The 25096-nt window shown below is 62.9% G+C and overlaps 1 protein-coding gene across 3 annotated transcripts in view; it reads left to right on the top strand.

The window, feature by feature from the left end:
• Window positions 1-16481: 16481 nt before the first annotated feature.
• CELSR1 (cadherin EGF LAG seven-pass G-type receptor 1) overlaps window positions 16482-25096 on the top strand; it is a gene marked incomplete at its 5' end in the record, with an annotated part of 109446 nt that continues 100831 nt past the window's right edge. For all 3 annotated transcript variants that reach the window (XM_080662635.1, XM_080662636.1, XM_080662634.1), the window contains one exon: window positions 16482-20079. In XM_080662635.1, the coding sequence (XP_080518761.1) occupies window positions 16482-20079 (3598 nt within the window). The remainder of the gene's footprint in view (window positions 20080-25096) is intronic.

The following is a 25096-nucleotide window of genomic DNA, read 5'->3' as shown; positions in this document are numbered from 1 at the left end:
AGAAATCACGTCACTTACAAGGAAACCACCAGACCACACCGGAGCGTCAGCAGCTGTGCTGGGCACCGGAAGGCAGATGCCAGATGGCCAAGGAAAGAACATGTGAGCCCAGGGGTCCTACAGAAAACGACCCCCTCCCCCCTCCCCCCTCCCCCCCATTCCCCCCTCCCCCACTCCCTCACCCTCTCACTCCCACCCCCACCCCCCCACCCCCCCGTTGAAGGCTGCAGCAAAGCGGTTCCTGCCCAGGGTCACTGCTTCCCAAAACCTTTCCTTTTTTTTTTTTAATTTAATATATTTTATTGATTTTTCACAGAGAGGAAGAGAGAGGGATAGAAAGTTAGAAACATCGATGATAGAGAAACATCGATCAGCTGCCTCCCACACGCCCCCTACTGGGGATGTGCCCGCAACCCAGGTACATGCCCTTGACCGGAATCGAACCTGGGACCCTTCAGTCCGCAGGCCGACGCTCTATCCACTGAGCCAAACCAGCCAGGGCCCAAAACCTTTCCTGAACGAAACCTCCAGGAGAACGAGCCCCCGGGGATGGAGACGAGAGACCGGGGTGAGCAGGACAGGGTGAGCAGCGACTGCATTTCACCCTTGGACGCGAACATCACGGACGATGAAGACTCGGGGAGAACGTGGAGCGTGTGAGGAGCGGGATCAGCTTGCCGTTCACCCCGTGGGGGTTCACTGGACGCAGAAACATGATTTCCCATCAGAAGCTGGGCCCTGGCGGGGCTGGCTCGGTTGGTGGGGTGTGTCCCTGGGGTGATTCCGGCTCAGGGCCCATGCCTGGGTTGTGGGCTCCATCCCCTGTAGGAGGCGTGCGGGAGGCAGCCAATCGATGTTCCTCTCGCATCGATGTTTCTATCTCTCCCTGCCTCTCCCTTTCTTTCTAAAAAAAAATATGTATATATATATAAATATTTTTTTAAAAATCTTTAAAGAAAGATAAGCCTGGAACATCTTATCACACCAAACACGCAAGAAGCTGTCAAAGACCACGGGGGTGGGGTCAAAATGACCCAGAGGCCACGGGGCAGCCTCCGCGGAGCAGGGAAGGAACCACGGCTCCCCGAGCAGGACGGTCACTGCGCTGGGGCCCACGAGGCCTGAACGCTGCCACGCGGTTCGCATTCACAGGGTCCCGGCCGGCAGCCCACCACGCAAACTCCTACAAAACAGAGCGACCCAGCAGCCCCTCTCGCCCCTGGGTGCTACCTTAGGGTGACGCACAGCTGATGAGGGCAGGTCCTCTCCAGGGAATTCCAGCCGACAGATGAGGGTCTGATAGCCTCCAGGGCTCCAGGGCCAGGGCAGGCAGTGGCCGCCTGCGGCCTGAGCTGACGGGGCATCGGGGAGTCGAGGGGAGAGCCCTGCCCGGGAGCCCTCTGCCCAGCTCTGAGCCTGACGGTGGAGCCACCACCTCTGCCCCGTACGGTGGCCGCTGCCCCGCCCCCTCCCCACTACACATTTACAAGGAAATTAATTTAAATGGAACCAGAGGAAGAATCCAGTCCCTCCGCTGACCTAGCCCCGTTCCAAGGACTCTGGCCACGTGGCCCGGGCCCGCGGGACTGGCCCCAGCCATCACTCAGGGTTCGCCGGGCACCGCCACCTCAGGCAGAGCCACCGCTCACCGCACCCCGAGCCTTCACTCCCCTGGGGCCTGGGTTGGCAGAAGCAGACTTCGGGGACCTGTCGGGACCTGGGGCCCCCCGTTTCTGAAAAACAAACCAACAGGCTAGAAAGCAGGGTAGAGATGGAAGTGCTCAGAGACCATGTAGGCACCCAACTTCCCCAGGCCTCCCAAGACCCAAAGATTCCCCCCAAGGCCCCTCAAGGCCCCTCATCCCCCAAGGGCCCCGTGACCCCCTCAAGGCCTCTAAAGGCCCCCCCCAAGATTCCTCGAAGTCTCCCCAAATCCCAGACTCCCCAAGGTTTCCTAGGCCCCCATAATGTCCCCCAAGAGCCCCCAAGCCTTCCCAGGTCCCCAAGACTCCAGGCCCCCCTCTGCATCCTCACCCCCCTCCACCCGCCTCTCCTCCTGGGAGGCTAACCCAGTAGCTCGGGGCCTCACTTCCCGCGGCAGCTACCGTCCCGGCTGATGCATGCCGTGCTGCCATGGGTCATGGGACGGACCGCCCAGGCATGGTCATGCCGGTCAGACGTGGCTGCCCCCAGCGCCACCATCAGTGAGGCCCGGAGTCAGCTGTCCCGCAGGACCCCGAGGAGGCCTGGCAGTCAGGGAGCCGCCTGCTGCCCCGGGCACCCGGGCAGAGCCGTCTTCAAGGGCAGGGGGCGGGACTGGATCCCTGAGCGGGTCCTGGGCCCCCCCAGCACCCGCCCTCAGTGGGGAAGCTGGAGGCCCAGGGCACTGCCCAGCCGGCCTCCCCCAGCCAGGCTGGGCCCTGCAGCAGACAGCCTGACGCAGCCACAGCCCGCAGCCCCGCAGCCCGCAGCCACAGCTCAGCCGCCCCTCAAGGAGGGCGGAGCCGGAGACAAGGAGGGAGGAGGGCTTGGCCCCTGGCTGCTTGGCTCCTGGTTTAAGGGGGGAGAGACAGACGAGGAGGGAGGAGGGCTTGGCCCCTGGCTGCTTGGCTCCTGGTTTAAGGGGGGAAAGACAGACGAGGAGGGAGGAGGGCTTGGCCCCTGGCTGCTTGGTCTCCGGGGCCCTTGGTGCCCACCCTGCCCGCGCGGGGGGTGATGTGTGGTGGTTGCCCCCAGCTCTGCTGCACACAGGCTGTGTGACTCTGGCCAGGTTACTGAGCCTCTCTGTGCCCGAGTCCTCGCCTGGGAAACAGGGATCAACAGAACATGCCACCCAGGGCCGTAAGCAGGAGCCGGCGAGGGAGTGTTTACAGCATTGGAGCCGGGGCCGGGGCCGTGGGGAGTGGGGTGTAACTGGAACCGGGACACTGCATCCAACCTCATTATTCATTCAGCCAGGCGCTCTGGCCACGCCCCGGCTGACAGGCGAACGGAGGGACGTACCACAGGCACGCAAGTAACCGCGCCCAGGACGGCCGGGGACTTGTGATCTGTGCGGGGTCCTGGGTCCCACGGACCCTGAGAGGCAGGAAGGAGCATTCTGCCTGGATGGTCAGGGAAGGCTTCCCGGGGGAGGCGCAGCTGGGCTGGGCCTGGTGGCGGGGGCTGGCAGTGACAGGCCGGAGGCTGGAGGAATGTGTGGGCTGGCACGCTCCCCTCACCTCCTTCAGCTGGATCCTGAGCTCGGGGTCCTAACACCAGCATGACCTGCCCCACCCCCATGCAGTTCCTGGGAGGTGTCACCCCCTTCAGGCCTCCAGGCCCGCACAGGTGCTGCTGAGAGCCAGCCTGGGAGCCCCGGGCCTGCCTGGGCACAGCCCGCGCCCATGAGCTGCACTGACGCCCGGGAAGACAGCCAGTGCCCGCCCCAGCCTGCCCGGCACACCCTCTCCCCCGGCGAACCACGATGCAGCCGTGCAGGCCTAGCCCCGCTGTCACCTCCTCGCGGAAGCAGCCCTGACCCCCAGGATGGGCCAGGGGTCTCCATGGGGTCTCTGGCCTTGGGGCTTCCTATGTGACACGGGTGGAGTACGAAGTTACATGTGACGGGAGCGCCCGCTCAGAAAAGCTCAGTCCGAAGAGGAAACGTATTAACACGGGCCAGCGCCCAGTCCAGGGCGGCCTCAGGCGCGGCTGGATCCAGGACCAAAGGGCTCTCTGCCTCTTTATGCCGGCAGTCCTGGCAGAGCCGGCGCTCTCTGCTGCTCGGCTGCTCTGGAAACAGCGTCCGGAGGGGACCTCCCTGGCGGGGCTGACCTGGCTGACGTCATCCACCAACCCCAGAACATGGAGGGAGCACTGGGGTGAGCTCTACCTGGACCGCGTGGCCTGGGCGTGGGAGCGGAGAAGGGGGTGCGGATAGCAGTCAAAGGGGAAGTGAGCTGGCCCGCAGCAGCGCACGGCCGCTGGCTCCCCACCGACCACCCGCCGCTCAGGCAGGACCGGTGTCTGAAGCATCGGGCCCCAGCCTGGCCCTGCACCAGGCGGGCAGCGGAGCCAGGGCTCCTCAGGGGCTTGCACGTGCTGTTCCCTCTGCCTGGAACAGCCCAGTCCCTCCCGCCTCCGAGGATGCCTCCTCGCCTGCAGGCCTGCCCTTCCAATCGGCTGCACGCGAGCACTCTCACTCTGTCCTTCCGGCCTCCTTACCTCTCGTCACGCTTTCTGTCTTCTCTTTTTTTAAAATATATCTTTATTGCCCTGACCGGTTTGGCTCAGTGGATAGAGCATCGGCCTGCGGACTGAAGGGTCCCAGGTTCGATTCCGGTCAAGGGCATGTACCTTGGTTGCGGGCACATCCCCAGTGGGGGGTGTGCAGGAGGCAGCTGATCGATGTTTCTCTCTCGTCGATGTTTCTAACTCTCTATCATCCCTCTCCCTTCCTCTCTTTAAAAAATCAATAAAATATATTTAAAAAAAATAATAAAATAAAATAAAATATATCTTTATTGATTTCAGAGAGGAGGAGAGAGGGAGCGAGAGATAGAAACATCCATGCTGAGAGAGAATCTTTGATCGGCGGCCTCCTGCACGCCCCACACTGGGGATCGAGCCCACAACCCAGGCCTGTGCCCTTGACCGGAATTGAACCCAGGACCCTTCGGTCCGCAGGCCAACGCTCTATCTACCGAGCCACACCGGCTAGGGCCTTTCTGTCTTCTTACCGGGCGATGCCGCATCCCGGAAAATTTCTCCAGCTCCAGCCTCCCATTCACCGATTCTCTCTTCAGCGGTTTAATTCATGGCGTTTCCACATTTACAGTTTCATCTGTAAAAGTGCCACTGGGTTGTTTTCCAAAGTGATCTGGTCTTTTTCTCTAACAGTCGCTTTTTCCTTTTTTTTTAAATGTTCTCCCTACTCCGTCTTTTATCGCTTCTTCTGTTCCAACTGCTTCAATATCTGAAGTTTGGGACCAGCCAAGTCTTCACGGTGTCCTGCGCTTCCTCATCTTTTCCTGAGTTTGGCGTTGGCCGAGCGTCACCCCAGGAACCCGGGAAGCCTCCATGGGGTGCATTCCCCCCCGAAAGGAGTTGTTTGCGCCAGACAGTCCCAACGGGGCGCTCCCAGCCCGGGACTGCGCACTCACCTCCTTGGCTTGGGAGTCCCGTCCACGCAGCGATTGCACCCCGGCGTGGCATGGCTGCAAACACTCCAGGGAAGTGAGTGTTGTAGGTTCCCTACCGGGAGCCCTGAGGCAGGCTCCACGTTCCCGGCCCCTCCCTGGGCTGGCGGGCAGCTGTAGTTGGGACCACGCTCTCCTAAAGAGGGTGCCCTCCCCTGAGGACCTCAGCCTGAGGTGGGAGTCCTGGGTCCCTCCCCTCTCCGCCCTGCACCCTAGCTCAGGAGCATCCAGGAAGGGCTGTGGCCACCTCTCTGGTCCCAGCTGTTCGCTCTTCGTTCCTTGTGTGGGGTGGGGTGGGGTGGGGTGGGGTGGGGTGGGTATGAGCATGCCCAGGCCATGACCTATGTGTAGACAGAGCCCGGAACCTGGGAACACGCTGCATTTCAGGGGACCTGATCACCGTCTGCCGGAAGGGGAGCCATCGCTCCTTCTGGGTGTTGTGCCCTGGACTGTCACCCCGCTTCCTCTGTTTAAACTAGAGGCCTGGGGTCCCTCGGCCTGGCCTGTGGGATCAGGTCGAAACCGACTCTCCGACATCCCCCGAGGGTTCCCGGATGGCGCGAGGGTGCAGGCCAGGCTGAGGGACCTCACCGGTGCATGATTGGGGCCAGGGAGGGATGCGGGAGGTTGGCCAGACGGAGAGGGATTGTGGGAAGGCTCCAGGGCGTGTCCGGCCCATCTGGCTCAGTCCTGATCCCCGGGACCCCAGCAGCAACCTAACCTACCGGTCAGAGCGTCTGCTCCCTGGTGGTCAGTGCATGTCATAGCGAGCAGTTGAGTGGCCTTAGCATATCATTAGCATATTATGCTTGGATTGGTTGAACAGACGACCAGACAACCAGACACTTAGCATATTAGGCTTTATTATATAGGACATATTCTTATTGATGTCAGAGAGGAAGAGAGAGGGAGAGAGACAGAAACATCAATGATGAGAGAGAGTCATGGATTGGCTGCCTCCTGCACGCCCCTCACTGGGGATCGAGCCCACAATGCAGGCATGTGCCCTGACCGGGAATTGAACTGTGACCTCCTGGTTCATGGGTCGACAGTTCAACCACGGAGCCACACCGGCCAGGCTGGCTTCTTACACTTGGCCAGGGCCATTTGCAAAGCCCTCCGAGGTGTCCTGGTCTTTTTCTCTGATAGTCTCCTCCTCCTTTTTAAAAAACTTTCTTCCTATTCCATCTTTTATCCCTTCTTCTCTTTCAAACATTTAAATATCTGGAGTGGGAGGAGAGGAAGCGTTGAGCAGCCCCGGCTGTGTGACCTCAGCATGCCGCCCCCCGTCCTGCTGTGACCTCAGCAGGCCGCCCCCCGTCCTGCTGTGACCTCAGCACGCCGCCCCCCGCCCTGCTGTGACCTCGGCACGCCGCCCCCCGCTCTGAGCCCCGTTTCCCCACGGCCAAGCTCCGCACCAGACAATCACCTTCGCGGTCACAGAGCGGGCCGAGGCGAGTTCGCAGGAGGGTCAGCCAACGCCAAGCCAGATGCCTCTCGGGCCTCCACGGAGGAGGATGCAGAGGTCAGCTGTCCCGGGCACACAGCTGGAGGGGGTGGTGCACCAGCCAGCCCCAGCTTCCCGGGCGCCAGCCAACGAGCGGGCCTGGGTGACGGGGAGCACACGGGCCTGAGTCACGCCGAGCATCCAGTTAACAGTGGGGACAGAAGTTGGAACTTGCAGGAACCGAACGCTCTGCCAACTGCCCCTCCTTGCCCTCCGTCCCCTGACGCGGGTGGCAGCGTGCCACGTGGGCAACGGCATCGGGGGCTTCTCAGCTCCGTGGGCCCCCAGCTCCTGTGCCTGAGGCCAGCAGGTGGCACAGCCGGTTCCAGCCCCATCCATCTTCTTCCTTTTGATCCGGGCAGGCCTGCTGCCCCGGAGGGAGGGAGCGCACAGCTCACTCAGCAGCTCCGGGTTCCAGCAGGCGTGGCTCAGCGCCCTGCCCAGCCCTCCTCCCCGCAGGGTGGGGGCCGGAGCCAGTGCTGGCCTGCACCCCTAGATGACTCCAAGAGCACCCCCCGCACCACCTCAGGCCAGCTGTCCCCCCGGGGTCTCTGCCGACCCCCCAAGAAAGAGGCCTCTCTGAAGAGCAGCTTCCCTTTGCTCACCTCCCTCCCGGGAGGGCTGGCCACCAGCGCCCGGCCCTGGGGCGCCTCAGGCCGGAACCTCTTGCCCGGAAGCCGCTTGGTCTCAGACCTGCCCCATGTCAGGCACCCGAGGGCCAAAGCTCCCGCGCTCCTGGAATTTGGGGCTCCCTTCGAGGCCAGCTGGCTGGCCCCAGGCCCTGGCTGAAGCACGGAGGTGGCAGGCTTCTCGGGCTCAGCGTCAGGCATCCCCTGGGGACGGGCACCCTCCGCGCCCTGTCCTGGCCCAGCAGCCTGACCAGCCACCTCCCTCCCTCGTCAGGGCAGCTGCCCCCCCCGCCCGCCACCGCCCCCCATCGCCCGCCCGGCACCAGGCCCAGGCCTGTGCTCTGTTTCCAACACATCCACGTGGCGGGCCGGGTGTTGAGTGTTGCTAAGGGGCCGGGGCAGGACATTCCATCGCCCCCAGCAAAAATAGCGCTGATCCCTCAGCCTCTGCTCACGGAGCTGGGCCTCCCGGCCTGCCCCTCCTGCAGCACACTCTGTCCCCCAGATGGGGGCGCCCTCCCAGCACGTGGCTCTCACCGCCTGCCTCCCAGGGCGGCCGCAGGCGGTGGCCCAGCCGTAGAGATGGACAGGCCTCTGGAGGGGGCACCGTGTGAGGTCCCCACAGCGGGTCAGAGGAGGAGGCTTGGGGCGGGGGCACCTGGGTCACCATCCCCCATCACTGAGCTCAGACCTTGGGAACTATGGTTTCTCTATTTCTTTTTTTTTTTTTTTAATATAAATATATTCTTATTGATGTCAGAGAGGGAGGGAGAGGGAAAGAGAAACATCAGTGATGAGAGGGAATCATGGATCGGCTGCCTCCTGCACGCCCCTTACCGGGATCGAGCCCGCAACCCGGGCATGTGCTCTGACCGGGAATCGAACCGTGACCTCCTGGTTCATGAGTTGACCACTGAGCCACACCGGCTGAGCCCTGCCCACGCTCCACCATGCCTCCCCTCCATGGACACATTCCCGTCCACAGAGGGTGAGTCCCGGTCAGGGTGCCCAGGTGTGTGGCCTCCAGACCCTCGGCAGCTCCTTCTCCAGCAGGAGCGATGGTCTGGAAGCGTAAGTCGCCTCCCTGCACCTTCCCCTCAGGGGCCCGAGAGAAACCCAGGTCCAGGCCATGGTTCCCGTGACCCGCCCCACTCCGCCTCCCACTCCTGCCTCTGCGCCGGCTCTCCCTGCTCCCCAGGGTGCTCCCAGGGCCGCTCCTCACCCTCCCATCCTGCCCCTCTGTCCCCAGACATCTCCCCCGCTAGCCGCCCTCCACTCTCTGCCCAGCATTCTCCTCTATGTCCTTCCCCAGCAGCATGGTATTTCCCAGGTTTACGGGCTGTTCTCCCACGAGAATCATCTCTCGGTGAGGAAGGGCATTGGCTGTTGTGTTCACAGGGTATTGGATGGATAGTGAATGAAGGAGTGAGTGAGTGAGTGAATGAGTGAATGAATGAATGCAAGGAGAAAGCCAAGGGCAGGTGCCAAGCACCTGGAGTGACCCTGCCGAATGGCTTCCGGAGGCAGAGGCCCTGCGGTCCAGCCACAGCATCAGGGGGCTGGAGGTCAGGGAGCTGGGGGTCACGGGGCCAGGGGTCAGGGGACTGGGAATCAGGGATCTGGGGGTCAGGGGGCCATGGGTCAGGGGGCTCAGGGGACTGGGGGTCAGGGGGCTGGAGGTCAGGGGACCAGGGGTCAGGGGGTCAGAGGGCTGGGGGTTGTGTCCGGGCGGGGGCAGGAGAGCAGAGGCCTCAGGTCCACCTAAGTCTGCCACTCCCGCCCCCAGCAGGTTTAGGGCCCCTCTCTGAACCCTGTAGGGACGAAGGAAAGTCCCCGGTGAGCTGCTGATGACAGCGCAGTTGTGGTCACAATGTCAAAATCCTATATAATAAAGAGCTAATATGCTAATTAGACTGGACAGCGAAACGACCTTCTGGAATGACCTTCCTGAACGACCAGTGGGCAGGGCCACGGGCTGCAGGGCCATGAGGCCGCCGGGGCTGCGAGGGCTGAGCCCCTTGCACAAATTTCATGCATTGGGCCTCTAGTCTATAATAATGAAAGTGTAATATGCTAATTAGACCGGACAGCCAAACGACCTTCCGGACGTCATTCTGGATGTCCTTCTGGATGAATCTGGGGCAGCGGGGGCCGAGGCAGTTAGGGGGATCAGGCAGGCAGGCAAGTGGTTAGGGGTGATCAGGCAGGCAGGCAGGCAGAGTGGTTAGGGGCAATGAGGCAGGCAGGCAAGTGGTTAGGGGCTCAGGCAGGCAGGCACAATTGGGGCAATCAGGCAGGCAGGCGAGTGGTCAGGGGCGATGAGGCAGGCAGGCAGAGTGGTTAGGGGTGATCAGGCAGGCAGGCACAGTTGGGGCAATCAGGCAGGCAGGCGAGTGGTTAGGGGTGATCAGGCAGGCAGGCAGAGTGGTTAAGGGTGATCAGGCAGGCAGGCAAGCAGTTAGGAGCCAGCGGTCCCAGATTGCGAGAGGGTGCAGGCCGGGCTGAGGGACGCCCCCCCTCCCGCCCCGCCCGTGCACAGATTTCATGCACCGGGCCTCGAGTATAGAAATAATAATTTCAAAACCATTTTGTGTGCAATTTTGAAGAGAGAAGTGCTTCGCCTTTTTTTCTCCTCTCGAAAGAAAAGGTTATTCCAAACAGTCAAAACGTGGAAACAGCCCCCGCAGTGTAGCTCATTTGGTTGAGTGTTGACGTATGAATCAAGAGGTCACGGTTTGATTCCTGGTCAGGGCACATGCCCGGGATGCAGGCTTGGTCCCCAGTGTGGGGCGTGCAGTAGGCAGCGGACCAATGATGTTTCTCTCATCAATGATGTTTCTATCTCTCTGTCCTTCTCCCTTCCTTTCCCTCTAAAAAAATCAATAAAAATATTAAAATTTTTAAAAAGTGGAAACAACCCAAATATCCATCGGCACGTGACTGGACACACGGCAGATGCACGTGGGGGCACGTGAAGCAGCTGTGGACGGGAGCGCAGCCCCCCACACACGACAACCTGGCGGGTCTGGGGTGCTGTGCTGAGTGAAGGGCGGGGATGCAAAGGCCACGCAGCGTGATTCCCGGAGAGGACGTGTCTGAACAGGCACCGCCATCGAGCGGAGGGGAGTGAGGGGGGTGGGGGGGGGGGCGCGGAGTTGCCTGCTGATGGTACAGGGTTTTTCGGGTGATGAAAATGTTCTGGAACTAGACAGTGGTGGCGGTTACACCTTGCGAATAGACTAAGAAACACGGGAGTGTACAGTTTAAAAAGGGTGAATCTGCCCGGCCGGAGTGGCTCAGTGGTTGAGCGTCGACCCATGAACCAGGAGGTCATGGTTCGATTCCTGGTCAGGACACATGCCCGGGTTGTGGGCTCCATGCCAAGTGTGGGGCGTGTAGGTAGCAGTCAACCGATGATTCTCTCTCATCATGGATGTTTCTATCTCTCTCCCTCTCCCTTTCTCTCTGACATCAATAAAATACATTAAAAATAAAAAATAAGTTAAAAGGGTGGATGTTACCACTTGTGAAATGTATCCCTAAAGAGGAAGAAGGGAGGTCAGGGGAGAAATGAGGCCGTGAGACAGCAGTGTCCCCGACACGGGCTTCATGATAATGTGCGTGCCTCTGTGTGTGTGTATCTCTGTGTGTGTGTGCGTGCCTGTGTGTGTGCCTCTGTGTGTGTGTCTGTATGTGTGTGTGCACCTGTGTGTGTCTGTATGTGTGTGCACATGTGTGTGCCTGTGTCTGTGTGTGCACCTGTGTGCGTGTGTCTGTATGTGTGTGTGCCTCTGTGTGTGTGCATGCCTGTGTGTGCCTCTGTGTGTGTGTACCTGTGTGTGTGCGTGCCTGTGTGTGTGCCTCTGTGTGTGTGTCTGTATGTGTGTGTGCCTGTGTGTGTCTGTATGTGTGTGCACATGTGTGTGCCTGTGTCTGTATGTGTGTGTGCCTGTGTGTCTGTATGTGTGTGCCTGTGTGTGTCTGTATGTGTGTGCACATGTGTGTGCCTGTGTCTGTATGTGTGTGTGCCTCTGTGTGTGTGCATGCCTGTGTGTGCCTCTGTGTGTGTACCTGTGTGTGCGTGTATGTGTGTGCACACCTGTATGTGTGTGCCTGTGTGTGCATATATGTGTGTGCCTGTGAGCGTGCCTGTATGTGTGTGCCTTTGTGTGTGCCTGTATGTGTGTATGCCTGTGTGTGTCTGTATATGTGTGCGTGCCTGTGTGCGTCTCTGTGTGCACCTGTATGTGTGTGCCTGTGTGTATGTGTATGTGTGTGTGCCTGTGTGTGCACACCTGTGTGTGTGCCTGTGTGTGCATATATGTGTGTGCCTGTGAGTGTGCCTGTATGTGTGTGCCTTTGTATGTGCCTGTATGTGTGTATGCCTGTGTGTGTGCCTGTGTGTGTCTGTATATGTGTGCGTGCCTGTATATGTGTGCGTGCCTGTGTGCGTCTGTATGTGTGTGCCTGTATGTGTCTGTATGTGTGTGCCTGTGTGTGTTTGTGTGTGTGTGCATGTGTGTGTTTGTGTGTGCATGTGTGTGCGTAGGGAATAATGTTAACCACAGTGGCGGTGCCTGTAACGACAGAACCAGGTATTTTCCACTGAGTCTGCCTGGTGGCACCTGGTCCCCTTCCTGTCCCAGCACAGACGCCGTCTCCCGCTTGGCTCCGTCCTGCCATGGGTGACCTTCGTTGGTCCTTGGGAGCCCCCTGGCCCAGCTGCCCCCCCCCCTAAGAGCAGCCCCTGTGGCCTCCAGGAGCCTGGGGACTGGAGTTGGCCCCTCCTTGTCCTCCAGTTCAGGCCATTCTCCAGGGGTGAGGGCCCAGTTCCTGTCGGCCATGCGTGCAGGGGCACTGGGCCCTCACCCTGCAGAGGCCAGGGTGGCAGAGCCCAGGGTGGCAGAGCGGGTGGCAGGGCCCGGGCCCAGCTCACACACACCAGGGCTGGGCTCTGTTGCTGTCTGCCACCTGCTCAGGGGCAGGGAGGGGGCGTCCAGGCTCCGGCGGGGCAGGGACCGGGCTCGGCCACTAGAGGCCACTGCAGCCCCAGTTGGAAATGGGAGGGCTGCCTGGGCCGGGCTGGGTGCCTCTGGGTTGGGGGAAGCGTTTTGGTGCTTTGTCCCCCCACCCCCCACCCCACAGCTCCCCAGAAACAAAATGGCAGCACCAGGCACGGGACCTGTGCCCGTCACCCCGTGTCCACAGTTCTCCGTCCGTCAGGAGATTGGGGATCCAGGCCTGGCTCCCCGCCCTCAGGTGCTCCCAAGGGGTTCTGGAAGCTGGTGTGTGCCAGGCCTGGATCCCTGCAGCCACAGCTCAGCCCCAGAAACCCCAGCATTCGCACTTCGAAGGCTCTGCCAACCTCCCAGCGGAAAACTTTCCGTGGGGTCGGGGCGTTACCTGGTCTTCCCGGGAAGCGCAGGGACAGGAGGTGCGTGACGGGGCGCATCCCCGCCTGCCTCTTCTGTGGGCGTTCGGTTAAGTCAGGGCCCCGTTTTGGTTCCGTGCTTGAACTTCCCCAATTTTCCGAGCGTCCCACTCCACCAAGCGGGGGGGGGGGGGGGGGGGGGCCCTGGGCGGGGAGGCGGCCTGCCGAGCTGTCTCCCTCTGAATTCCAAACGAGGGCGAAGGGAGGCCGCTTCCCATTGCGACGACGTGTGCTCTGTGCTCCGCTGTTCAGGACGGGCCGGGAGGGGCCGGGGGAGGAACAGACGCCAGGTCCCCCGTGGGTGCCGGTCCGCGCCCCTGGCAGCAGGGGCTGGGCTGCTGTTGGGAAGGTGTGCAGCCCCAGAAACCCCGGCTCCCGGCCCTTTGCGCTTCCTTCCTTCTAAAGCCCTCGCTTCCTGCGGACACCCAGGGTGCGTGGAGTACAGCAGCAGCTCTGCGGGCCCAGGAGTGGCGGCGGCGGCCCTGGGGTGCTGGGCGCCGGGACCTCCGCCAGCAGCTCTGGGGCCGGCGCCCTGCTACACGCTGAGCCCCTCACCCCCAGTGTAACCCCTGAGAGCGCGAGTGGCAGGGGAGGCCACTCCGTTGCTTCCAGCCACCCTGTGGGGGGAGGGCAGGGGTTCTGGCCAGGCCGCCCACAGCCTCCTCACCGGGGCCTCAGCCCTTCTGTGGACACCTTGGTGGGCTGGATCCGGGGGGGAGCCCAGATGCCCCTGGGAAGTGGGATGAAGGGTCCCTGCCTCTCCGTGAGCAGGGACACGTGCACGCGCTGTTTAACCCACAGCGCCAACCACTGGGCAACACCGGCCCGAGACAAGGATGGTCCCGCTCGGTGACAACAACACGACATAGGGCTTAGCCCCCCGTGAACCTGCACCAGCCAGACCTGTGCCAGCCTCAGGACGCAGGTGATGTCACGCATCCCCCCAGGACACTAGGACGCTAGACTACCCACTGCTACCCCGGCTGGGATAGGAGGTGGGTAGAGCCTGGCGAAGGTCACATGACCAGTGAGTGGCAGCATGGAACTTGCCTGTGAGGCACCAGCCGCCTCAGAGTCCGATTACTGTTCCCGGAAGCAGGTGGACGGCCTGCAGCCACGGCACACACTGCAGCTGCTCCCCCCACCTCCCGCACCCCCTTTCCATGGTGCGTGCCTGCAGGAAAGTGCACAAAGCACTAGGCAGAGGTCAACGTAAGGTCACAAAGGCCACATCCCTCGGGTCAAGGATGGACAGTCCAGCTTCGCTAGCGAGGCTCAGTGGATGAGCGTCGACCTATGAACCAGGAGGTCAGGGTTCGATCCCCGGTCAGGGCACCTGCCCGGGTTGCGGGCTCGATCCCCAGTGTGGGGTGTGCAGGAGGCAGCCGATCCATGATTCTCTCTCATCATGGATGTTTCTCTCTCTCTCTCGCCCTCTCCCTTCTTCTCTGAAATCAATGAAAATATATTAAAAACAAAGCAAACAAACTTGGATTTCTTAAAAAAAAAAAAGAGTGGACAGTCCCCTGCTCCCGCACCCTCCCGACGGCCCTCACACCCCCTGCGGGCCTGTCTTTCCCCTCGGGGCGCTTCTCCCAGACCCAGAGCCTCGGCTGGGCCTGCTCTGACCCACCGGCGAATGGAACCATCCTTTGCCTGCGGGCCTGCTGCTGGACATCCTGCAGGGACAGCTGCCCCTGTCCCCTGCGGGCCCTGGGACCAGGAAGTGGCGGGGCATTTCCTGTGGTTATCGTCGGGCCGCAGGTGTCTTATTCCGGAAAGTGAAAGCTGTCCACACCCAGCTCACCCTGCATGTTTTCACACAGGCAGCGCCTGCAGCTGGAGCTGTTGTTTGTTTAAGCCCAGCCTACCATGTCCGTGCCGGGCCCAGGTGGGCCTGCTGCCCTCACCCACCGGAGCTGTCCACTGCGCTCAGGGGGGTCCTCTGGGCTGGCCTCCCTGCCCCTCCCCTCCCCAGGAAGTGGCAGGGCCGGCGGAGGTTCTGAGGGTCCCACTGAAGGGCGGGACTCCTCCCCTTCCTCCCCCCACTGCTCTCCTCAGGACTCAGTGGAAAGTCCCAGCGTGAAAGCAAATCTGTCTTTTGGTCAATAATGTCCTCAAAGTGTGGCTAATGGGAAGCAAAGCTCCTATTTGGCTTCAGCCCAAAGACATTGTTTTTAGCAACTTTGAGCGATATTGGGTCAGGCTATTTATTCATTTATTTGTTTCCAAGCCGGCTCCACACCTGCCTCCTCTCAGCTAGGAAAGGCAGCGGCCCCATCGGACCCTCCCTCTCCAAAAAGACCCCCCTCCCCACCGCTTCACCCTGTGCGACCCTATCCCTGCCGCCCCACTTCCCTAACCACTGCAGAGCTCCAGGCCAGTCGGCTCTGGCACCCAGAGCTCTAGGGCGGAGAGCGCACCCCCACCAGGGGCGGCGCAGGAGAGGGGAGCTCCCCACATTCCTCACCCCCAGGCAGTGCCTGCAGGAGGCAGCGGGGGGACGGGGTGCTGTCGCAAGGTTCTGAATACCCCCAGGCCGTCCCCACCCCACGCCACCTCCCCGGCCCCCGCGCCCTGCGGTCGGTCGTGATTCATTGGGAAGTAGCCGGAGCCTCTGGGACCGGGCGATGGGTTCGCACACCACGCGCGGGACGTGAGCTCGCCTGCGCTGTCCCCGCTCCAAATACCAAATGTCAACCGGGCGGTTTTGCTTTTCGTTTAGAAGTGCTTCCAACCAAGTGGCGTCTGAATCCAGTTAGTGGCCGGTTGGGTTTCTAAGTCCCAGGAGCTCCGTGGGGAGGGGGGCGCTTTAGCCCCGGCATTTTGCTGGGAAGGTGTAACCGCCCCAGCAGCCTTCCCCGTCAGTAACGCAGGCGGGCGCCCTGCACCTCGCACCCTCTCTCCCCTCCCGGGTCCAAGCCGCTCGGCGGCGGGCACTGCGGTCTCCGCGGACCCGTTCTACAGGGTGGGATGTGGGGGCTTTGGGCCTCGCCTGGCCCGGACAAGCAGAGCCACCGCCCCACTGGTAGCGGCCGCCCCGGGGCCCCAGCCCCGCCTTTCCCGGCCCGGCCCCTCGGTCCCGCGGCCCCGCCCCCCAGGGAGGCGGGTGGGGAGGCGGCAGGGGAGTGGGCCCGGCCCCACCCCCGCCTCCGCTGCGCCCCCGCGTCTCCATAGCGATCTTCCCGGCGCGCACCTCCGGGCCGGCTCCCTCCCGGGCCGAACAATACGCTGCTGGGCCAGGGGCGGGGCGGGGCCGGGCCGGGGCGGGGAGAGCGCGGGCAGAGGGGGCGCGGGCGAGCGCACCGCCCAGGCAGCAGCCGGCCGCTGGGGTCCGAGCGGCGCGGTGCAATCCAGGCCGCTCCAGGAGCGCAGCCCCCGCCCCGCTCCGGGCGCGCCTCGCTTCCCACGACGCCCGGCCGAGCCCGCGCGGGAGCCACCTGGAGCCGCCGCCACCGCAGGTTGATGCGCGGCACCTCCCGGGACGCGAGGAGGAGCCATCTTGAAACCAACTTAGCAAACTTTCGCAAAGTGCTCTCGAAGTGGAAGCTGCGGGGGAGGCAGGGAGCGCGGCCCCCGGTGTCCCCGCCCGGGCCCCCGGAGAGGCGGGGCGCGGGCTGCCTCGAGGGCCGGGAGCCGGGCGCACGGGAGCCGCCCCCCGGCCCCGCCGGGTGGATGCGGAGCCGCGCCGGGTGCATGGATTGTGCTCCGGCGCCCGGCTCGGGCTCGGAGCCATGGCGCCGCGGCCGCCGCCGCCCGTGCTGCCCTCGCTGCTACTCCTGGCTGCGGCCGCCGCCCTACCGGTGTTGGGGCTTCGAGTGGCCGCCTGGGAGCTGCGCGTGCCCGGCGGGGCCCGCGCCTTCACCCTCGGTCCCGGCTGGACCTACGCGCTGGACGCGGTGCGCACCCACCGGGCGCTCCGAGAGGCGCTGGACGTGAGCCGCGACGGGCGGCTGGGCGGACGGCGGCGCGGGCCGGGCCCGGGGCCCCGCAGCTGCGCGCGCCTCGGGGGACGCCCGCTGCCGCTGCACGTTCGCCTCGCAGCCCGCGGCGCCCCGACCGTGCTGAGCCTCCGCCTGCGGGCGCGCGCGTACGGCTCTGGTTGCGGCGCCCGGCTCCGGCCACGACGCGCCATCCGCGCGGAGCTTCGCGCGAGGGCCGTGCTGACAGTGCCCGGGCCCGGCGCGGTGCTTTGCTTCCCGGCCCCCGGCGGCGGCGGGGCCGTTCTGCACTCGGCGCTGGCGGCCCTGACCACGTTCCCGGCCTGCAGCTGCCCGCTGCACCCCGGCCGCCTCTGCCCACGCGGCCCCGTCTGCTTGCCGCCGGGCGGCTCGACCCGCCTGCGCCTGCTGTGTGCCCTGAGGCGCGCGGCCGGCGCCATCCGGGTGGAGCTGGAGTTGGAGACGGCAGCGGGGACGCCCTCCCCGTCGCTGTCGCCGTCGCCGCCAAGACCGCTTCAGGTCGAGACCAGGGCGGGGACGGCGAGGCGGGCCCGGCGGGGTGCCGGCGGCGGTACGAGCCCTCAGTTCCCGCTGCCCAGCTACCAGGTGTCGGTGCCCGAGAACGAGCCGGCGGGCACCGCGGTCATTGAGCTGCGCGCGCACGACCCCGACGAGGGCGAGGCGGGCCGCCTGAGCTACCAGATGGAGGCGCTGTTCGACGAGCGCTCCAATGGCTTCTTCCTCATTGACTCCGACACGGGCGCGGTGAGCACTGCCCGCTCGCTGGACCGCGAGACCAAGGACACGCACGTGCTCAAGGTGAGCGCCGTGGACCACGGCCAGCCGCGGCGCTCGGCCGCCACCTACCTCACCGTCACGGTCAGCGACACCAACGACCACAGCCCGGCCTTCGAGCAGTCCGAGTACCGTGAGCGCGTGCGCGAGAACCTGGAGGTGGGCTACGAGGTGCTGACCATCCGCGCCACGGACGGCGACGCGCCCTCCAACGCCGACATGCGCTACCGCCTGCTGGAGGGCGCGCGCGGCGTCTTCGAGATCGATGCGCGCTCGGGGGTGGTGCGCACGCGGGCGGCGGTGGACCGCGAGGAGGAGGCGGAGTACCAGCTGCTGGTGGAGGCCAACGACCAGGGCCGCAGCCCGGGCCCGCTCAGCGCCACGGCCACGGTGCACATCACGGTGGAGGACGAGAATGACAACTACCCGCAGTTCAGCGAGACGCGCTATGTGGTCCAGGTGCCCGAGGACGTGGCAGTGAACACACCGGTGCTGCGCGTGTGGGCCACGGACCGGGACCAGGGCCAGAACGCGGCCCTCCACTACAGCATCGTCAGCGGGAACCTGAAGGGGCAGTTTCACCTGCACTCGCTGAGCGGCAGCCTGGACGTGATCAACCCGCTGGACTTCGAGGCCATCCGCGAGTACACGCTGCGCGTCAAGGCGCAGGACGGGGGCCGGCCGCCGCTCATCAACTCCTCGGGGCTGGTCTCGGTGCAGGTGCTGGACGTGAACGACAACGCGCCCATCTTCGTGAGCAGCCCGTTCCAGGCGGCCGTGCTGGAGAACGTGCCGCTGGGCCACTCGGTGCTGCACATCCAGGCCGTGGACGCGGACGCGGGGGAGAACGCGCGCCTGCGCTACCGCCTGGTGGACACGGCCTCCGCCCCCGCGGGGAGCGCCGGCGCCCAGGGCCCCGCCTTGGCCTCGGACTTCCCTTTCCAGATCCACAACAGCTCGGGCTGGATCACCGTGCGCGCCGAGCTGGACCGGGAGGCGGTGGAGCGCTACAGCTTCGCGGTGGAGGCTGTGGACCACGGCTCGCCGCCCATGAGCTCCTCGGCCAGCGTGTCCATCACCGTCCTGGACGTGAACGACAATGACCCCGTGTTCACGCAGCCGGCCTACGAGCTGCGCCTGAACGAAGACGCAGCCGTGGGGAGCAGCGTGCTGACCCTGCGCGCCCTGGACCGCGACGCCAACAGCGTGATCACCTACCAGCTCACGGGCGGCAACACCCGCAACCGCTTCGCGCTCAGCAGCCAGAGCGGCGGCGGCCTCATCACCCTGGCGCTGCCGCTGGACTACAAGCAGGAGCGGCAGTACGTGCTGGCGGTGACGGCGTCGGATGGCACGCGCTCGCACACCGCGCAGGTCTTCATCAACGTCACGGACGCCAACACGCACCGGCCGGTGTTCCAGAGCTCGCACTACACCGTGAGTGTCTGCGAGGACCGGCCCGTGGGCACCTCCATCGCCACCATCGGCGCCACGGACGAGGACACAGGCGAGAACGCGCGCATCACCTACGTGCTGGAGGACCCCGTGCCGCAGTTCCGCATCGACCCCGACAGCGGCACCGTCTACACGCTGACGGAGCTGGACTACGAGGACCAGGCGGCCTACACGCTGGCCATCACGGCCCGGGACAATGGCATCCCCCAGAAGTCCGACACCACCTCCCTGGAGATCCTCATCCTTGATGCCAACGACAACGCGCCCCGGTTCCTGCGGGACTTCTACCAGGGCTCTGTCTTCGAGGATGCGCCCCCGTCCACCAGCGTCCTCCAGGTCTCGGCCACCGATCGGGACTCGGGCCCCAACGGCCGCCTGCTCTACACCTTCCAGGGTGGCGACGATGGCGACGGGGACTTCTACATCGAGCCCACGTCCGGCGTGATCCGCACCCAGCGCCGGCTGGACCGGGAGAATGTGGCCGTGTACACTCTTTGGGTCCTGGCTGTGGACCGGGGGAGCCCTACGCCCCTGAGCGCCTCCGTGGACATCCAGGTGACCGTCTTGGACATCAATGACAACCCCCCCGTGTTTGAGAGGGACGAACTGGAGCTGTTGGTGGAGGAGAACAGCCCGGTGGGGTCCGTGGTGGCCAGGATTCGCGCCCATGACCCCGACGAGGGCCCCAACGCCCAGATCATGTACCAGATCGTGGAGGGCAACGTGCCCGAGGTCTTCCAGCTGGACCTGCTGAGCGGGGACCTGCGAGCCCTGGCCGAGCTGGACTTTGAGGTGCGGCGGGAGTACGTGCTGGTGGTGCAGGCCACCTCGGCCCCGCTGGTGAGCCGGGCCACGGTGCACGTCCGCCTCCTGGACCAGAACGACAACCCGCCGGTGCTGCCCGACTTCCAGATCCTCTTCAACAACTACGTCACCAACAAGTCCAACAGCTTCCCCACCGGCGTGATCGGCCGCATCCCGGCCCACGACCCCGACCTCTCCGACAGCCTCAACTACACCTTCCTGCAGGGCAACGAGCTGCGGCTACTGCTCCTGGACGCGGCCACGGGCGAGCTGCAGCTCAGCCGGGACCTGGACAACAACCGGCCGCTGGAGGCGCTCATGGAGGTGTCTGTTTCCGGTGAGTGGCCCTTGGGCGCCTGCGGGGCTACCCGGGAGCTGCCGGCACCTGCCAGGGGCCCGCCCGACGAGCTGGGGCGCGCTCGGGCCGGGCCCAGGCGACACTGGGGGGATGTGTGGCCTCCGGTTGGATGGTTGGGTGCTGCGCGCGGGAAGGGGGTGGTGCTCCCCACCCCGCCAAGCCAGTGGGAGGGACACGGCCCCGCTTCCCTCAGCATTCTTGCTGGGAACAGGCGTGGGCTTTCTCAAGTTCAAGACCGGGGCTTCTTGGCGCTCCCCTAGGCTGGCCGCGGCTCCGGAGCTGTGCGGTTAAAACCCGGTCTCCGGGGTTATCTGAGTCATCTGGTTTGCTGGCGAGGCTTTGCCATCCGCCACACACCTGTCTGGAAAGATCAAAGGTCACTGCCCACCTCATGTGCCCATTAGTCCGCGGGCGGGACTGTTGGAAATTGCTGGATGGGCCCTGAGTCACCCTGTAATACGGCTGGAGGCAGTGCCCTGTGTCTCTTCTCTGTCTCTCCTCCGTCTCCTCCAGATAATAACAGTGGGCTGTGCGTGCTCCCTGTGGGAGCGCTTTGCAAAGCGGGAGCTGCGTTTGATCTTGGCCCCTGCACTGGACTGGGGCTTCACATTGAGGTGTTACTTCGAGGCCTGCCTGGTCGGTCGCTGGGGGAGCCAGTGTGGGAACTAGCTGGCCTGCTCTGGGCTGGAGGGGCACTGGAAGGATACTGTTTTGGCTCAGCCAGCCATACGCTTGGCAGCAAAGAGCTGGCCCCCATGTGCCAGGCGGGGCCTGTGGGGCTGGGGAGAGGGAGACCCAGCGTGTGGGACAGAAAGAAGGATTTGGTGGGGCGGGGGGGTCTGGGAACAATAAAGGGACCCCCGGCAGCTCCTCGGGGGCCCACCTGTGGCTGTGGTCAGCTGGTGTGGGCTGTAACCTTCATTATCACCGAGAAAGGCTCGGATGGGCGGGTTGAGTCGATGTTTCAGATTAGTCATTTACACAATAAATTATTAGGCTGTGCTATCACCGTGGGAGACCCAGGAGGACGCAGAGGTTTATTTTCTGACTGCGTTTGATCCCACAGTTGGCTGTGATGCTTTATATACTCGGGGTGGGCAGCCAACAGCTTCTGGTTGCTTGCTTGTGTAAGACCTGGAACTTACGCACCGGTTTGAAGTGATGCAATACCTCAGCGCAGATTTGGGCCGAGTCGTCTGTCTGCGGGTGCTATTTTAGGTTTTGTGAGGCTGTGAATATGTGTAGAGAATACGCAATAGCCCCTTAGCGAGAACTGTTGACCCAGGGTATGGGCTATCCTGAGCAGTGACACAATTTTTTAAGAAGTCTCTTTCCTAAATTCCATTTGCATTTTCTTATTTCTTTATCTGCTGGGGAAAGCAGAGTGGGCACTCAGCCTACATAAACACGGCTTGGCAGTGTCCCAGGGTGCCGGCTTTACAGGGACGTGGTGCTCTATGGGAACGGTGCGTGCTGGCATCGCCGATGTTTTGCGTCTGGGCCATCAGGAATGTGGGCCCCCTGTGTTGGCCGGATAACAGGGTTTAGGGTGGATTTCGTTCAAAAGAGGTTCGTTACTCAGGGCCGCCTGGCCCACCTGGTGGGCCCACAGCCTGGACCACAGTCGGAGGTGGCTTGGGGTGATCGTGCCAGGGATCCAGTGCTGGGTACCGAGTCCTGCGGGACACACCCTCGTTTAATCAGGCACTGGGGCTCATGGGTCGACTCCCCAGGGAGTAATGAGGACCTTTTACTGGGTATCAAGCTGTTTTCTATAACCTTTGTTTACACTGTCACTCACTCTTCTGGTTACTGGGGGGTGAGTGGTGTTTGGCTGCTGCCATTTTACAGATGAAGAAACTGAGGGTCAGGGTTACCCGGGGAGCAGGAGTCCCGGTGTACACCCCGATCCAGAAAACACAAGCCCACCCCCCAGCACCCTCGCTTACCTGGGACAGAGTTTTTGAGGAGTTAGTGGCTAAGCGAATTGTGTCCTGGGTGAATCCTTGCCCTGGTGTAAAATAGGCCCCTTCGGGTGCTGTGTAGCCCCGAGGCCACTCGGCTCCGATGTCATGCTCCAAAGAAGCAAGTCACTATAAACTATAAAACTCTGTAATTGCCAACAGCAAAGCGCTGTGTAGAAAGAAAACAAAGCAAAGAGATCTGCCCTTCCATTAACAGAGGCCATTCTTAGGTTTTATTGGGGAACAGGGGAGAGAGCTGTTGTTCCAGACTCAGGCGCTGTTTCCAGTGAAGTGTAACTGGCTTCCCCGTGTGCAGCCACGCCCTGGAGCCTCGAATGCAGGATTGCCGCCCTGCAGGGCTGCCCAGGAACAGCCCAGATTGGGTTTTGTGGGCTCCTTGCCAGGAAGGGCTGAAAGCTTCCAGCGCTGCTGGGAAGGGGCCTCTGGAAGCGGGGCCTCCGGGGGCGGGGCCTCAACAATAGGCCTCCGGGGGCGGGGCCTCAGGGGGCGGGGCCTCAACAATAGGCCTCCGGGGGCGGGGCCTCAGGGGGCGGGGCCTCAACAATAGGCCTCTGGGGGCGGGGCCTCAACAATAGGCCTCTGGGGGCGGGACCCCTGGAGGCGGGGCCTCTGGAGGCGGGGCCTCTACAATAGGCCTCTGATGGGTGGGGCCTCTGGAGGCAGGGCCCTAACAATAGGCCCCCTGGGGGCGGAGCCTCTGGGGGCAGGGCCCTAAGAATAGGCCTCTGGGGGCGGAGCCTCTGGGGGGGCCTGGATGGACTGTTGGGAGGAGGCGGTTCCTTTCCGCCTGGGGGCTGGGGGCCCCAGCAGCCATTCCCACTGTGAGTAGATGGTGCTCATGGTTTTATGGAGCCTCCTAAGGACAGAGCACTACAGGTGTTAGAAAAAGTTTTGAATTCTGAATACAGTCGAATTCAAATTGCTGTCATTTTGGGGTAACATCCAGCCACACAAGATGTTTCTCTCCCATGAGATGGTGGTTTTTTTTTAAAAAATATATTTTATTGATTTTAGAGAGGAAGGGAGAGGGAGAGTGAACTAGAAACATCAATGATGAGAGAGAATCATTGATTGGCTGCCTCCTGCACGCCCCCCATTGGGGATCGAGCCTGCATCCCAGGCATGTGCCCTTGGCTGGAATCGAACCTGGGACCTTTCAGTCTGCAGGCTGACACTCTATCCATTGAGCCAAACCAGCTAGGGCAGCCGTGGGCAAACTACAGCCCGCGGACCGGATCCGGCCCGTTTGGCTGTTCTATCCGGCCCGCGGAGCCGAAAGAGCAGAGGGTTCTCTTGCTCTCCCCTCTGCTCCTTTACTTTGAATTTATATTAGTTCACACAAACACTCCATCCATGCTTTTGTTCCGGCCCTCCGGTCCAGTTTAAGAACCCATTGTGGCCCTCGAGTCAAAAAGTTTGCCCACCCCTGAGCTAGGGCATGAGATGGTTTTTTAATGGTATTTAAGATGTTGTGGTTGAGCCCTGGCTGGTGTGGCTCCGCGTCACTCGGTGCACTGACAGGTCACTGGTTTGCTTCCGGGTCAAGGCACAAGCCCAGGGTGCAGGGCACATGCCCTTCCCCCCTCTCAAATCCGTGAAAACATTACAACCTGTTTCTGCGGTGGGGACTTCCTTACGAGTGTTGAGAAATGGGCCTGCCTCTTGAGAGCACCTGGCGGGTCACCGGTGGGACTCTGGAGCGCTGAGTGCTGCCTGCCGTCTCTTTCAGGTGCGGGTGTTTTGGTAACATTGCCATTTTCATCCAGCTTGGACAGGTGTGTGCCTGCGGGGGCAGCGCCTCAGTCGAGCCTTGCAGGGCATGACATTCGGTGGGAAATGGCCCTGCTTCTGGGGGGGCGGGAGGGTGGACCCACGGGCATGGGGGAGGCAGCACTTGCCTTGCGGAGTAAAGATGGTTGGTCGACGTGTCGTCCAGACAGGTCAGAGAAAGCTGGACCGTGCCGTGGGCGTGAGCGGCCCTTCTGCGTTGACGTGGGTGGAGGGGACGTGGTACGGGGTGCCACGTGGGTGGAGGGGACGTGGTACAGGGCGCCCAGGCCTGATAATGCTTTAGAGAGGATTTGCTGGTTAAACACAGGACGTCGTAGGGACTTGTACATGGACGATGGCAAACAAGGAAGTGGGAGGCGGCCACTGTACCAGGCACTGACCGGGTGCCGGCGCTTGGTTTGTTTCTGGATCTCGGCTGGAACCACCACAGCCGTGGAGCCGGGTACTCCCGTGGCATAGATCAGGGGTCCTCAGACTTTTTAAACAGGGGGCCAGTTCACTGTCCCTCAGACCGTTGGAGGGCCGGACTATAGTTTAAAAAAAAAAACTATGAACAAATTCCTATGTGCACTGCGGGCCCAGGACGCGTCGGCTGCTAAGCAGGACAGGCAGCGGCACCCGGCGGGCTGGATCCATGTCCTCGGCGGGCCGCCTGTGGCCCGCGGGCCGTAGTTTGAGGACCCCTGGTAGAGTCAGGGGCTGTGGGCAGCTCGTTAGCCGCTGAAGGGCTGCGGTAGCTCTGGAGCTAGTTGACTGCTAACAGACTCTCAGAAACACTGGCCAGGAGCAAAGGAGTGTCTATTGAGCACCTACTGTGTGCCAGGCCTACTGTGTGTGAGGCCCTGGGGAGCCCTGTGGCCCGGTCTCAGAAGGTGGCGGAGACCAACCGTGGATAAGTGGGTGCCTGGTAGGGCCTGGGTGCCAGGAAATGGGGAGGCTGGCTGGAGGGCCTGAGGGGGGGGTGAGGGGAGCTTGGGGCCAAGATTGGGGCAGTGTCTGAGCAGCTGGCAGGCAGTGAGCATGGAGGGGAGGGCCCAGCTTGAGGCTGAGGAGCAGGGGTGACAGAGTGGGTCGTGAGGTTAGATGGTCAGACGTGCAGGCCTGGCTGGGAAAGACCCGCGGCGGTCCTGGCTAGAGGTGGTCAGCATGGCTGCAGGGCTGGGGATGGTCAGCAACCTGTCTGCCGGCGTGAGATGAGGACGGGGCTCGGGCACAGCCTC

This window comes from Plecotus auritus (assembly GCF_963455305.1).
Source record: "Plecotus auritus genome assembly, chromosome: 3".
Taxonomy (NCBI): domain Eukaryota; kingdom Metazoa; phylum Chordata; class Mammalia; order Chiroptera; family Vespertilionidae; genus Plecotus; species Plecotus auritus.
This window is presented reverse-complemented; position numbering and strand designations above follow the sequence as displayed.